This window comes from Urocitellus parryii, chromosome X, assembly GCF_045843805.1.
Source record: "Urocitellus parryii isolate mUroPar1 chromosome X, mUroPar1.hap1, whole genome shotgun sequence".
Taxonomy (NCBI): domain Eukaryota; kingdom Metazoa; phylum Chordata; class Mammalia; order Rodentia; family Sciuridae; genus Urocitellus; species Urocitellus parryii.
In genome coordinates, this window is record NC_135547.1 from 126434471 (window position 1) to 126448787 (window position 14317).

General features: G+C 39.8%; 1 protein-coding gene across 1 annotated transcript; it reads right to left on the reverse strand.

The window, feature by feature from the left end:
* Nucleotides 1-5886: 5886 nt before the first annotated feature.
* Nucleotides 5887-6528, reverse strand: Cldn34 (claudin 34). The gene has a single exon (XM_026414579.2). The coding sequence runs from the start codon at nt 6526-6528 to the stop codon at nt 5887-5889; it is 642 nt and encodes a 213-aa protein (XP_026270364.2).
* Nucleotides 6529-14317: the final 7789 nt, after the last annotated feature.

A 14317-nucleotide genomic window follows, 5' to 3' on the forward strand; every position in this document is an offset into this window, starting at 1 on the left:
TGCCTAGCATGCATGATGCCCTGGGTTCAATCTGCAACACCACAAAAAATTGAAAATAAAATAAAAAGAGCTAGGGATGAAGCTCAGCAGTACAGGACCCCTGGGTTCAGTCCTCAGTACCCCCACACGCACACATACAAACACAAAATGATGTTTGAAGGATTGTAGGGTGTTATTCATTGGTAGAACACTTGCCTAGCATGTGTGAGACCTTGGGTTCCATCCCCAGCAAACACACACACACACACACACACACACACACACACACACACACACACGATGCTGAGATATCATTTCTCACCTACCATGCTTAAGAACAATTCAGAAGTTTTATAATATGCTGTTTTGACGAGGCTGCCAGGAAGCAGACAGTCTCATAGATTACTCATAGAAGTGCAAAATGAATCACCCCCACAGTAGAAGATTTAGCAATTTTTTAAAGTTACAGATTCACTGACCCTTTGATACAGCCATGCTAGGGATGTATCCCAAAGATACACAGGCATGAATACAAAAATATATTGTCACAGTTATATGTACACACACAATTACTTATATACGCATATATAGCTGGTTGAATAAACTAAGGTACGCCCACATGATGGAATTCTGTAGCCATAAAAACAATAAGATATCTACACACTGATGTAGAGTAATTTCTATGAATTTATTAGGTGAAAAAAGCATGGCACCAAACAATATGTACATTATGATAGTGTTTTGCAAAATAAAGTACTAGAAGATAAAACAAAAATTCTAAAGTTATCTGATGGGATAGAATAGACAGGGGATAGGAACAAAAGTTTACTCAGACTTTTTTCAGAATAAGCCAGATATATATATATATATATATATATATATATATATATATATATACACACACACACACACACACTAGGGATTGAACCCAGGTGCACTTTCACTACTAAGCTATATCCCCAGTGCCTTTAAATTTTTATTTTGATACAGGGTCTCACTAAGTTGCTGAGAGTCTCACTAAATTGTTCAGGCTGGGTTTGAACTTGTGATCCTCCTGCCTCAGCCTTCTGAGTCACTGGGATTATAGGTATGCACCACTGAGTCCGGTCAGATTATATAATTTTGACTTTGAATTATGTAAACATTTCATATACTAAAAAAGAAGCCTATATCAAGAAAAGAAAAGCATTCCATAAAAGCAGAAAACAAGCTAAAATGACTAGACTTTTTTTAATCAAGTTAGTGACAGAGCCATACAATGAAGACTATTATGCCAAATAACTTCAGACTGCACTATTTTGGCTATTTATATCTAACAAAATTAATTTTAGAGACAAATGGAGCTTCAAAAAACCCTCAACTTGGATCTGGAGAGTGTTGCTTAGTGGAAATGCACATGGCCTAGCATATGCAAAGGCCTGTTTTCCATGCCCTGCACCATAAAAAAGAAAGTAAACCCCCAAAGTTTTATCTAGTAATCTTATGGCTAATAATGATATTATTAACATTACTCTTCAACTGTGTACATTGTAGAATAAAACTAATAAATAATTGTGCTAATATTGTCAAGTTTTTAATCTGAGAGAAAGAAATGCAGTATATAATGGCAGATCAATTGAAATTCTGTAAGGTTGAATTGAAAAGTCATATTATAATGTTTATATTCTTTTTTTTTTTTTTTTTGGTATCGGGGATTGACCACTGAGCCACATCCCCAGCCCTATTCTGTATTTTATTTAGAGACAGGGTCTCATTGAGTTGCTTAGCACCTTGCTTTTGCTGAGGCTGGCTTTGAACTCACTGTCCTCCTGCATCAGCCTCCCCAGCCACTGGGATTACAGGTGTGTGCAACCGCACCCAGTTTATAATGTTTTTATTCTTGTTTAATATTCATGTATCCTAATTTGTCTGCTAAAAAGACCTAGGTGTAATGCCAACCCAGTAGAATAAGCATCATCAGTGCCCAAATTGTGGTTTCTAAATTCTGTTTCCAAGTCCAGGGCTCATTGAAGGAAAGACATGGCTTATTCAACATCTTGGGCATGTCATGTATAAAATACACCTGAGAAGGTCTCAGAGACTAATGGGGACCACCAATGTGTATAGGGTTTCTTCTAGGAGTGACAAACTATTCTGCAATTAGTGGTGATGGCTGTACAATGCAGGGAATGACCTAAAAACTACTGAATTACACACTTAAAGAGTAAGTCTTATAGTATGTGAATTATGTGCCATCAAAAGTGTTACAGAAATATAATTTAAATAAATTATTCTTTTTTTTAAAGAGAGAGTGAGAGAGGAGAGAGAGAGAGAGAGAGAATTTTTAATATTTATTTTTTAGTTCTCGGCGGACACAATATCTTTTGTTGGTATGTGGTGCTGAGGATCGAACCCGGGCCGCACGCATGCCAGGCGAGCGCGCTACCGCTTGAGCCACATCCCCAGCCCTTAAATAAATTATTCTTGAAGTCAAACCAGGAGAAGACTCATGAGATCCACTGTCATATCATTGCCACTGTGCAGGCTATGTGAGCCAGATCCTCGAGATATCTCCAAGACCTCCCTGCCTTTAGAATGAGCTGCACTCCTGAGACAGTGCTTCTGCAGTCAAATCCTGCCCTCTCAACCCAACATGTTTTTGTCATGTTTACTGGAGGAAAGGAAAAGGACTTAAGCATCAATTTCAGCTTATTAAAATTACTCTTACTCCCAAATGTTAATGTAATACTTAGGAGGGTGTACCTGTACTCATTAATACTCTCGGTGGGTTTTTCACTGGTAAAGGCAATGTAAAACTGGTGCATGCCTAGCATGTGTGAGGCCCTGAGTTACATCCCCAGCACCATAACATAAGTAAACAAACAAATAAATAAATAACTGAAGATTAGGAGATGGGGGAATTTCCAACTTGTACATTAAAAAAATGAATGAATTTTTGAAATTGTCACTTATTTTGAAAGTCTAATTGTTATGGGCCAGGCTATATGGGCAATGACCAAACATTTTACCCTGAGACTCCACGTCATGCAAAAAAAAGCCCCGCCTCTGTACCCATCAACACTTGCTTAGCATAGCATGTTTGGCAACACAAAGGGCGATTCTTATACAATGTAAAATTGTTCTGTCCTTGGTTCCCATTTTTCTTGGACCTGTCAGAGATTGTCTAGACATTCTTTAACTTGTACTAAACTGAGGTCATTTTGACCCACTTTCCCTTCTGCTTATGATTTTATATCTCATGACGTTTGTTTATGATTTTGAATCATAGCAATAGCCACTTATGATTAATATGGTTTTGGACTATAAAAGGTATACTCAAACCCTGGGAGGAAGTTAAAGAATGTAGATTTTGCAGCTTGCCTGTTGGCCTGCCAGCTGGTGGATCTGGACTGCCAACTGGTGAATAAAGATGGTTCCATCTCCTGCTTTAAGATTGACTCAGTAATTTATTGCAATCTTGCCATAACATAATGAATAAGTTCCAAGAGTGCTGTGAACCTGTGTGTAATTATGTGCAAATGGACATTATTCTGGAGAGAATCTTCATGAGGTTAAGAACCACTGGAATAAAAGAAAATTATGTGTAAATACATATGCTTTAATTTCAACAGCATGTAGTTAGTCAATGCAGTTGTTGAACATATTGTTATGTCCTTCTCTTTACCATTTCATTACTCAGGAATATCATTTTTTTTCTAGAATGAATTTTATTGATAAAGTGAAGACTTGTTTTGTAAATAGTATATTAACTTGTCTTGAATAAAGTTTTTTTTTTAATCTTAAAAATACCAACACAGACATGCCAGAGAACACACACGCCCCTGTGGCTCCACTGCCAAAGATGGGACAACTTGATCAACAAATGAGTAGTGCATGGACGTGGTAGCACATACCTATGATCCCTGTGACTCAGGAGGCTGAGACAAGAAGATCACAGGTTCAAGGTCAGCCTCAGCAACTTAGCAAGGCCCTAAACAACTTAGTGAGATCCTGTTTCTAAACAAAAAAATAAAATAAGGGCTAGAAATGTAGATCAGTGGTAAAATGTTCCTGGGTTAAATCAAGAAGAAGAAGAAGAAGAAGGAGGAGGAGGAGGAGGAGGAGGAGGAGGAGGGGAGGAGGGGATGGAGGAGGAGGAGGAGGAGGAGGGGAGGAGGAGGAGGGGAGGAGGAGGAGGAGGGGAGGAGGAGGAGGAGGAGGAGGAGGAAGAGGAAGAGGAAGAGGAAGAAGAGGAAGAAGGAGAAGAAGGAGAAGAAGGAGAAGAAGGAGAAGAAGGAGAAGGAGAAGAAGGAGAAGAAGGAGAAGAAGGAGAAGAAGGAGAAGGAGAAGAAGGAGAAGAAGGAGAAGGAGAAAGAAAGAAAGAAAAAAGAAAGAGAAAAGGAATAGTGACTGTAAATAAGTGCAACAGTTTGAACATATAGAAATCCAAGTTACTGTTAAAAGCACTTATGAGTCAATCATGAGAATTCGAACATTAATCCAGTATTTGAGAACCTTAAGAAGTTACTGAAAACTTTTTTGGTTTGACAGTAGCAACATGGTTATGGAAAAACTACATGCAGAGGGGAAGGGTGTAAGGAGGAGAAGGAAGAGGAGAAAGGGGTCTTATCTTTTCAAAATGCATATTGAGACTTCTGCCATGGCAGTCATTGAAGACCAGCAGCCATGTCTCTGCACGACCGATGGCCATGGGCCTCAGGAAGAGCTATAAGGCCACAAGAATATGATCATGTTGAGGTATAGCTGCTGCTGCAGGCATCTCACCCAGCTCACTAAGTTTGGGTGGAATGTGATCGGAGAGGTGTATGGTGTTGTCCAGCACAAGTGGTACACCATGAAGCTGTTCCAAGACTCTAAGGATACACAAACCCTCAGGTTCATCAAGAAGAGTGCAGTGCTGTATGCCTGTAATCCCAGCTGCTTGGGAGGCTGAAGCAGGAGGATCACAAGTTCTAAGCCAGCCTCAGTGAGGCCCTAAGCAACTTAGTGATACCTTGTCTCTTTTTAACATTTTACTTAAATTATAAAAAAGAGGGGATGTGGCTCAGGGGTTAAGCACTCCTGGGTTCACACATCTGCACCAAGAGAAAGTGAGAGGAATGGAGCAATGTCCTAGCCACCACGAAGAAAGCAGCTGCCAAGCAGGGCTGAGCCCCTCCTCCTGCTTGTGCACAGGAATGTGTACTGAAGTAGTTATGAGTAAAATACCTATTCCCAGGGATTCATTATACTGTTCATAGACTGATAATTATTGAAATTGGAACCATCATTTTTACTTTTGAATACACTTGATAATTTCCATAATGAAAACTTGAGAACAACTATGTGAGTTCAAAATCCAAAACTGGAAATAGTATTGCACACCTGTGATCTCAGCTAGTTTTATTTTAATTTTAATATTTTAAAAAATTTTCAGTTGTAGATGGATAGCATGCTTTTATTTTAATTGTTATTTTTTATGCAGTGCTAGGGATCAAACCCAGGGCCTCACACATGCTAGGCAAGCACTCTACCACTGAGCTACAGCCCCTACTCTCCCAGCTAGTTTTGAGGCCAAATGATCACAAGTTACAGGTCAACCTGGGCAACTTAATGAGATCCTGTCTAAAAAAATATATTTTTTTAATTGGGGGACTGGGGAGGTAGTTCAATGGTAGAGAACTTAACTAGCATGTGTGAGGCTCTGGGTTTTGTCCAGTGCTACCAAAAAAAAAAAAAAAAAAAAAAAAAAAAAGAGCAAACACTCAAAAAAGAAAAAAAATCTAAAAGAGAAAAACAAAAATTCAGTATACAATGGTCACAAAGACATTCTCTCAATTGTAGATTGTAGAACATTCAGATAATACTTCCCATAACCTTCTGGAAATAATGGATTTGCAAAGTCCACACAACTTGGAAATTTATTTTTCAAACCTCAGGATGCACTTGGATGTACAGGGGGAAAGTGTAAGAAAGGAAAATTATCCCACTTAACAACAGCAGGAAGGCAGCTAGTGTTGCCACTATCAGGCCACTCCCAACTTCCTGAACATCTGGCTTGAAGGGCACATGGAAAGACGACGGGAATTCAATCCCCTCCATGCTTATGATGGAATAGTAATTCCAGAGCACAACAATTAAGATACAGCCGCTAGCAGTGATGTTCAGAATTCCTGAAGCAATGAATGGATTGCAGGTAGCGTTCTTCTGAAGGATTCCCATGTACACATTCCTCAGGGCAAGGACGAAAAAGGCTTTCCCCAAGAGCCCCAGGATGATGGCAGCCAGCAAGAGGTGCTGACCAACACAAATGTTGGGTGGAAGGAAGTCATCATGGTAGGTGTATCGGTAACACATTTTGGTTTTGCTGGTGTTACTTTCATGGTTGTAAATGCATACTCTCCACATTCCCACACAGGTAACACCAGAGGAGGCGGGAAGGGGATGGTGGTTCATGTACCACATTCGCCACTCCACGAGGCCCATGGAAATGCCAGACAGGATCCATCCTACAGTGGCAATAGCAAAGCCCGCTACTTGGCAATTGGCACTACTGACGAGCCAGACCATGGCAACAGCATATATAGTTCAACTGCAAACAAATACAAGGCATCATGAGTGTGGTATCCTCTGGCTAGGATAGCCCCCTATGGGGGAACAGTACTCAGACAGAAGGAATATATTCAAGAAAAAAGGCATTTTCCCTCTCAATCAGCTGCTGGGAGTGCAGGTTGAGCAAACTTTGTTTAGGGCTATGTGGCAATATTTGCCCAGAGCTTTAAAATATACAAACCCTCAATCAGTTCCACTTCTGAGCATTGCTTCAAAGTCATAATTAAGTCTGGCCAAAACATTATTCACAGATATGGTCAGTACAGCATTCTTTGTAATACTGAAAAACAGGAAACTACTTTACGTCTAACAATAGTTAAATCATTTATGCTTCCAGCCACTCTATCAAGCTATGTGCCAACATTAAAACTCTCGGAGGGCTGGGGTTGTGGCTCAGTGATACAATGCTTGCCTAGCATGTGTGAGGCACTGAGTTCGATTCCCAGCATCACATAAAAATAAACAAATAAAGTAAAGGTATTGTGTCCATCTTCAACTAAAAAAAAAAAAAACTATCAGTGGAGGGGCTGGTGTTGTGGCTCAATGCTGGAGTGCTTGTCTAGCATGTGTGAGGCACTGGGTTTGATAATCAGCACTGCATGTAAATAAATGAATAAAATAAAGATCCATCAGTATCTGAAAATAAATTTTAAAAAATCAGTGGAATCATACAAGTTATAATATTTTGTACTTGGCTTTTTTCACTTAGCTCAGTGTTTTCAAGGTTCACCCTGCTATAGCATGTGTATCACTTTTTAGTATCCAGTAGTATTCCTTTGCATGGACATACCATGATTTGTTCACTCATTCGTCATTTTTAGAATTTAAATTAGAATTTAGATTACATTGAATTTAGATTGAATTCCCTAAAAATGGGTTCCATGTTTTGCCTGTCTTAATGTTACTGTAAACATGCATATATAAAACTATGCACATGTTTTCTTTCTTTTGGGTAGATACTGAGGAGTAGAATTGGTGGGTCATATGTAATTGTGTATGTAACTTTTCATTAGAAATGATTGAGGTATTGGCTGCACCATTATGCTCCCACTAACAATGTATGAAGGTTCCAGTTTATTCATGTCTTCTCCCATATTTGGTATTTATAGTTTTTTTTTTAATATTTATTTACTTATTTAGTTAGTTAGTTTTTAGCGGACACAACATCTTTATTTGTATGTGGTGCTGAGGATCGAACCCAGGCTGCACACATGCCAGGCAAGCGTGCTATCACTTGAGCCACATCCCCAGCCCCTATAGTTTTTTGATTATAGCCATTCTAGTCATCATTTTATGTGACCAAAAGGAAGATGCTCACAATACACCAATAGCATGTTACAAAATAGTAGTTTTAATATAATCATAGACATGTATTATACCACTGGAAGGCTATATGCTGTTACTAAGAGAAATTTTTAAAGGATTTCAAGGATTATGAGGGGTTTTTAAAGCTATTGGTGTTGTGAAGCATTGCAAATATATGGAAAAGCCCACAAAATCTAAATGCATACCTTAATGGCTTATCACTTGGAAAACAGCCATACAGCTACCACTCTGATAAAGTTATATAATATACCACTTCCTTCCTTTTATTTTTTAAAATTAATTAATTTGTTCTAATTTGTTATACATGACAGTAGAATATATTTCAATTCATATTACACATATAGAGCACAATTTTTCCTATCTCTAGTTGTGCACAAAGAAGAGTCGCACCACTCATGTCTTTATACATGTACTTAAGGCAATGCTGTCCATCTCATTCCTACTCCCACGCCCCCTCCCTTCTCCTGCCTCCCCTTTGCCCTATCTAAAGTTCCTCCAATGGAACTCCCACGCTCCAACCCCCATCCCCATTATGGATCAGAATCCACTTATCAGTGAAAACATTCAGCCTTTGGTTTGGGGGGGATTGGCTTTCTTCACTTCCATGATGTTCTACAACTCCATCCATTTACCATTTCCTTGCTTTTCTTTATAGTTGTATCACCTCAGTATGCATCCTAAACATCTTAATAATTTTGCCTGTTTTTCAAAATGGGAACCATGTGGTAGGCATTCGGGTGTGGACTGGTTTTTTTCACTTGATAGTGTTTATGACACTCAGATTATGATTTTTTAAATATTTATTTATTTATGTCATGTTGGGAATTGAACTTGGGGCATAGTGCATGCTAGCCTAGCACTCTACCAACGGTGCTATATCCACACTCTACAATTATGATTTTTAATAGTGCATAGATATTCAGTACTTTTAGATATGTCTGTCATGAGCATGATTATTTTGAAATAAGAATACAATAAAAATACTTCATTAAAAAGTTGTCAAGGGCTGAGTGCACAGCTCAGTGGTAGAGTACTTGCCCAGCATGCTCAAGAGCCTGGGTTCTATCCCCAGCACTGCAAACAAAGCAAAGCTAAAGTTCAAAAAGTTGTCAAGCGGCCTGGGGTTATGGCTCAGCAGTAGCGCCCTTGCCTGGCATGCATGAGGCACTGGGTTCAAGTCTCAGTACCACATATAAATTAATAAATAAAGGTCAATCAACAAATATTTTTTAAAAAGTTGTCAAGCAATAGAGGATTAATTAATTCTAGTACATACAGATACTTTAGTACCTAGGATATATTACAGTAATCCATTCTTTATAATACTTACCGAGAGTTAAAACAGGAGAGAATTAAGGAATATGTCAGTCTCCAACTTCTTGGAACCAATTTGGATGGACAAATCCAAGAAGTGGGGTCAGAGTGCCTGCGCATTGATGTTCCCAGTAGTGTCATTGACAATAGGAATAAGGAAAATCGGGAGGCCACTGGCATGTGAAGCAATGGGGGCTGCTTAAGTAAATTCCATAATTCAACATGGAAATCCTCAAAAATGTTTTAATAACAGGAAATCCTCACTATATGCTAAGTAAGAAAAAGGATGCAAAAGAATGTACAGACATGTATATTGTATATCCTCATATATGTGACTGTATATGGCCTGTGTTTTTGTTTCTTCCATGCCTCCACACATACACATGTAAAACTTTGGAAAGCAGGACTTCCAAATGTTGTCTCTTGTAAATACTTTATTTCCTACAACTTCTTATGTGTTCCAATCTTTCAGCAGTGAGGAGATGCTACATACAAACAATGCTCTATTTGGGGGAAAGTGTGTATTTTATGGGCTTTATTATTTTATTTTATTTACCTTTTTATTTAAAGGTACCCTTTTCCATGTGCCCAGGAGTGGAGGAATGTGCACCAGGACTCCACAAATGTCATTAACTTGAAGCCAGCTATTTATAAAATGAAAAGAACGTAACTCTCAGGGGAAAAGAAAAGACCTGAAGACATCCTCATTTTCAGAGGCAGCATTTAAATGCAACATGGTGGCATGCCTGTGTGCACAAGGGCACACAGCTGCCATGTGCTCAAAAACATGGTCCCTCCAGGAATTGCTGGTCAGTGAGGGGAAGATGTGTAAATATGTGGATCACAAAACATGCTGACAGTTGATGTCATAGCTGGGGTGTGAGGGGATTGGCTATAGGACCACTGAGGCAGGGTCAGGGGATGCAGGTCATCATTGACTTGGAATCATTCTATCAGACTTTTACTGAGTTGGATAAATCATTGGATTTATCAGGAACCAATTTGGGAGAGAACTGACTATTTAACAAACCCAACAGTATGTCTTCTGGCATTTAATTTTTTAAGAGTTAAAACCACATTGGACAGATGAAAGTTTTTCCGTTCAATTTCCATGCTTTCATTGTGTTCAAACAAATATGGGAATGGTGTGTTAGTCAGTTTTTATTTTGCTGTGACAAACAGAAAAAAAATGAAAATAACAAAACAGAGGAGGAAAAGTTTATTTTGGCTCACAGTTTCAGAGGTTCAGTCCATGGTCGGCCAACTCCATATCTCTGGGCCCAAGATGAAGCAGAACATCACGACAGAGGGCATTACAGAGGAAAGTAGCTCAGAACACAAAGACTGGGAAGCAGAGAGGGGGTTCTACTCATCAAGGACAAAATATAAACCCCAAATGCACATCCCAAGTGATCCTCTACCTCCAGCCACACCCTACCTGTCTATAGTTACCACCCGGTTAATCCATCTTAGTGGATCAATCCACTGATTAGATCACAAAATTCATAATCTAATCTTTAACCTTTGAACATTCTTGCATTATCTCACCCATGAGCTTTTGGGGGACACCTCATATATAAACCATAACAGATGGACTTTCCCAAAGAGGGGAATCAGCCCTAGGGGTGGTCTCTCTTGAATGTTCTGCTATTGCTTATCTCTGTTTCTCCCCCAACCAAGTGACTTCCCTTGGGATTTGTTCCTGGTACCATTAATAGTAGATCCATGTCTTCTGACCTTTGAGAGACTTCACTGCTGAGTACTGTCATCCCAGGGCAAATCCACAACTCACCAGTGAGAAAACAAGGCCAATATGTACATTTATGGACTAATGCAGTTGTGGAGACTCGAGTCCAAACCCTATATTCTCAAGGTACTATTAATCAAGGATTTCAAATGATTCCATTTCCAGCTACATCTTCCATTACCACCTCTGATACCTAGGCAACGACTTGGGTAGGCCAGATGGTTACTGGGTTTACCATCTCAACCTAGGCTTTTCATTGGAAAGCTGGGACTAATGTTGACTTTTAAAACTTGATTTTTTTTTTTTTAGAAAAAGTTTAAACTTATTTAAAGGTTGCAAAATAGACCTGAGAATTCTTATTAATCTTTACCCAGCTATTCCCCAAATAGAGATCTTAACATTAAGATGTTAAGTAACCATGATACCATTACCAAAACCTAGATGGTAAATTGTTGTGATACAGGTTGAATTCCATCACTCTCCCCTCTTTTGTTTAGTTGAGGACCGAATACAGAATCCCACCTTTTGTTTGCTTGGTCTCAATATTCTTAAAGTTTGCTAGTTATTTTGTAAAATGCCTACCAGTTTTTTTATTTGCCAGATGTTTCTTTATGACTGAAATGAACATTAGCATTTTTGTTAAGACAAGCCAGGACTGACATGTGTCCTTCCCAGTGCATCATATCCAGGGTCCATGATTCTATGTCTTATTGTTGGTGATGGTCTCATGGCCAAGGAGGTGCCTGCTGATTTCTCCATTGCAAATTTATCTTTCTTTGCATCTTATCTTCCTCTTGTATTTAATAACTGTCTTGGGGGAATTATTTTGACATTAGCAAATCCTTTCTTCTCTCTTACAAACTAACTTTAGCATTCATTGATGAATCTTTCCTAAAACAATTATTACTGCAGTATTCTTTTTTTTTTTTTCATAATACTTGGGATCAGATCCAGGGCCTCATGCATACTAGGCAAGTGCTCTACCACTGAACTTCTCCAGACCTTTTTATTTTGAGACAGGGTCTTGCTAAGTTGCCCAGACAGGCCTTAAACTTGCTACCCTCCTGCCTCAGCCTCCCAATTGTTGTGATTTTCTAATGGTGATTTTCTGTTTCTAGGCCTTACATTTATCAATTCCTTCTGTAAGAAAGAATCATCATTTGTCTCCCTTTTAATTGTTGATGTCAGTATGAACTTGTGGCTATTTATTTTCTTCTCCAGATTAAAATTCAATGCTACCATTGTTTATTCTATATCTTGACTTGTGTCAGCTTTGGCCAGTGGGAGATTTTCCCATGTTTGCTCCTGTGTATGTATGTATATTTTAGGTACACTTTTTTATTGGTCAATTACAGTTATACATAATTGTAGAACTGTTACATATTTGTACATGCACACAACAGAACAATTTAATTTGGTCACTTTGATTCCCTATACCTTCCCTTTCCCTCTTTCTTTCCTCAAGTCCCTTTACTCTAGTTTACCAGTCTCCCTTCTATTTTCATGAGATGAGCATAGCTGTATTCTTTCTGGAGCACTTCTTTACTTTCCAGTATCACAGGTTAATGCTTGTAATTTCCTGTGTCCTGACAGAGGAAGGAATCATTATTCTTTTAAAGAGTCCTGGTTCCTTTTGCTGGAGAACAATAAGACCCAATTGAATTGTGTCGACCTGCTAAACAGGGCTGACTGGTGTTAGTTTCACAGGGTTCCAGGGGCTTATAAAGCAAATGCCTTAGTTTGACTAACATCCACTAGGAAAATGGCTCATCAAGCTGACTGGCACTGGGGATTTAACTAAGCTCGTCTGTGCTTCTTGGACTTCTGGCCTAAAACCCATCCACCTGACATCTCCACTTGATTGTCGAATAGGTATTGCACACTTAATATGCCCTAACAAATTCCACGGCTCTCTCTGGGCCTCATCTCTTTCAAACAGCTTCTTCTTAATTGGGCTTTTCCTCACCTTTCAGAAATGGCACTTCCTATGACAGTGCTCCCCACTCCCTCCCTGCTTCACTTTGTCACCACCCCAGATGTATGGATTTGTTTTCTTCCTTCCTTGTTTCTGGTCTTCCTCGTTCTTACCTGTTTACTCATCACTGTGCAGCAATCTGCAGACATGGCTTGGTGCAGAGAAAGCGTGGGTGAATGGGTGTAGGAATGGTGGACTTCCTAGATGCAGCAGTGGCTCCTGATTCCCTCTAGTGAGAGCAGCATGGCAGGCACTGGCCACAGAGAATGACTACCTGCCTGCTGGCACTTGGCCTCCTTCATGGTGATGCCCAGTTGCTTCCTTTTCCCTGCCTTCTTCCTTGAAAACTGCAGACACACCAGAGTGGGGCGAGTCCCTTTGCTTCACACCTGTTCCATACTGTTTGTATTTCTCACAAGAACTTACATGTCAGCATTAGTGGTTGAACTGTGTCTCCTAAAAAGAGACGTCAAAGTCATAGTCCCTAGACAATCAGAATGTGAGTGTACGTGGAGATGGGGGTCTTTACAATAGTAATGATGTTGAAATGGGGTCATTAAGGAGGACCTCAATAAAACACAGCTGGTGTCCTTAAGAGATGTAGAGAGGGAAACATTTGTGGAAATCTATGATGTTATGTGCACGTACCTCCCTGGGCACTGGGAAGCATCCAGGAGCAGCTCACATGTCCCACTCAAGGAAGATTCGTCCTGGAAGGAGATTCTTTCAAGTGAAAAATGGAGTTCAAACAGGCATTACGAGCCGCGTACTAACACAAGCTACAGGAGAGCAGAAGATGGAGAGAGGAAGCACAGGTGGGACAGGAGAAGTTCTCAGAGGGAACGCTGTCCTAACCGAACCAAAAGGAAGAGTCCAAGTGTTAGAAATGGGACGGAGGGAGACCACTGTATGCTTGGGACGTGCCCTGAAGGGCAAGGTCGAAACTGACAGTTAATCCATAAGGCAGTGAGTTGCAGGAGTGGGATGAAAAGAGGGTGAGGCAGGAACAGACATTGCAGCCTTCTGTAGAGAACACTGAGGGGTCTGCAGTTTATCATCAGGTTACCCTGGAGAGGCAGGCAGGATAAGGGACTGTTATCAGAAATCCCTGCTAATAGAATGATCCTGACAGGTACCATGTTTTATAGCCATCATTCTCTTTGGCCAGATAATCCTGAACAAATTATGTTGAAGGGACAATTTAACTGGCACATCATTGGGGATCTGAGAGTGAGGCTGAGTGGGTTTCAGACGGTGCATTAGCATTTCTTTTGTGATGATGCTAGAAGCTGCCTTGAGTGGTAGGGGCTGCCAGGAAGCATTTAAATGTGCAAGGTCACTGAACGGGTTGTTCAAGAGGGAGATTCAAGTGTGTGGAAGCCAGG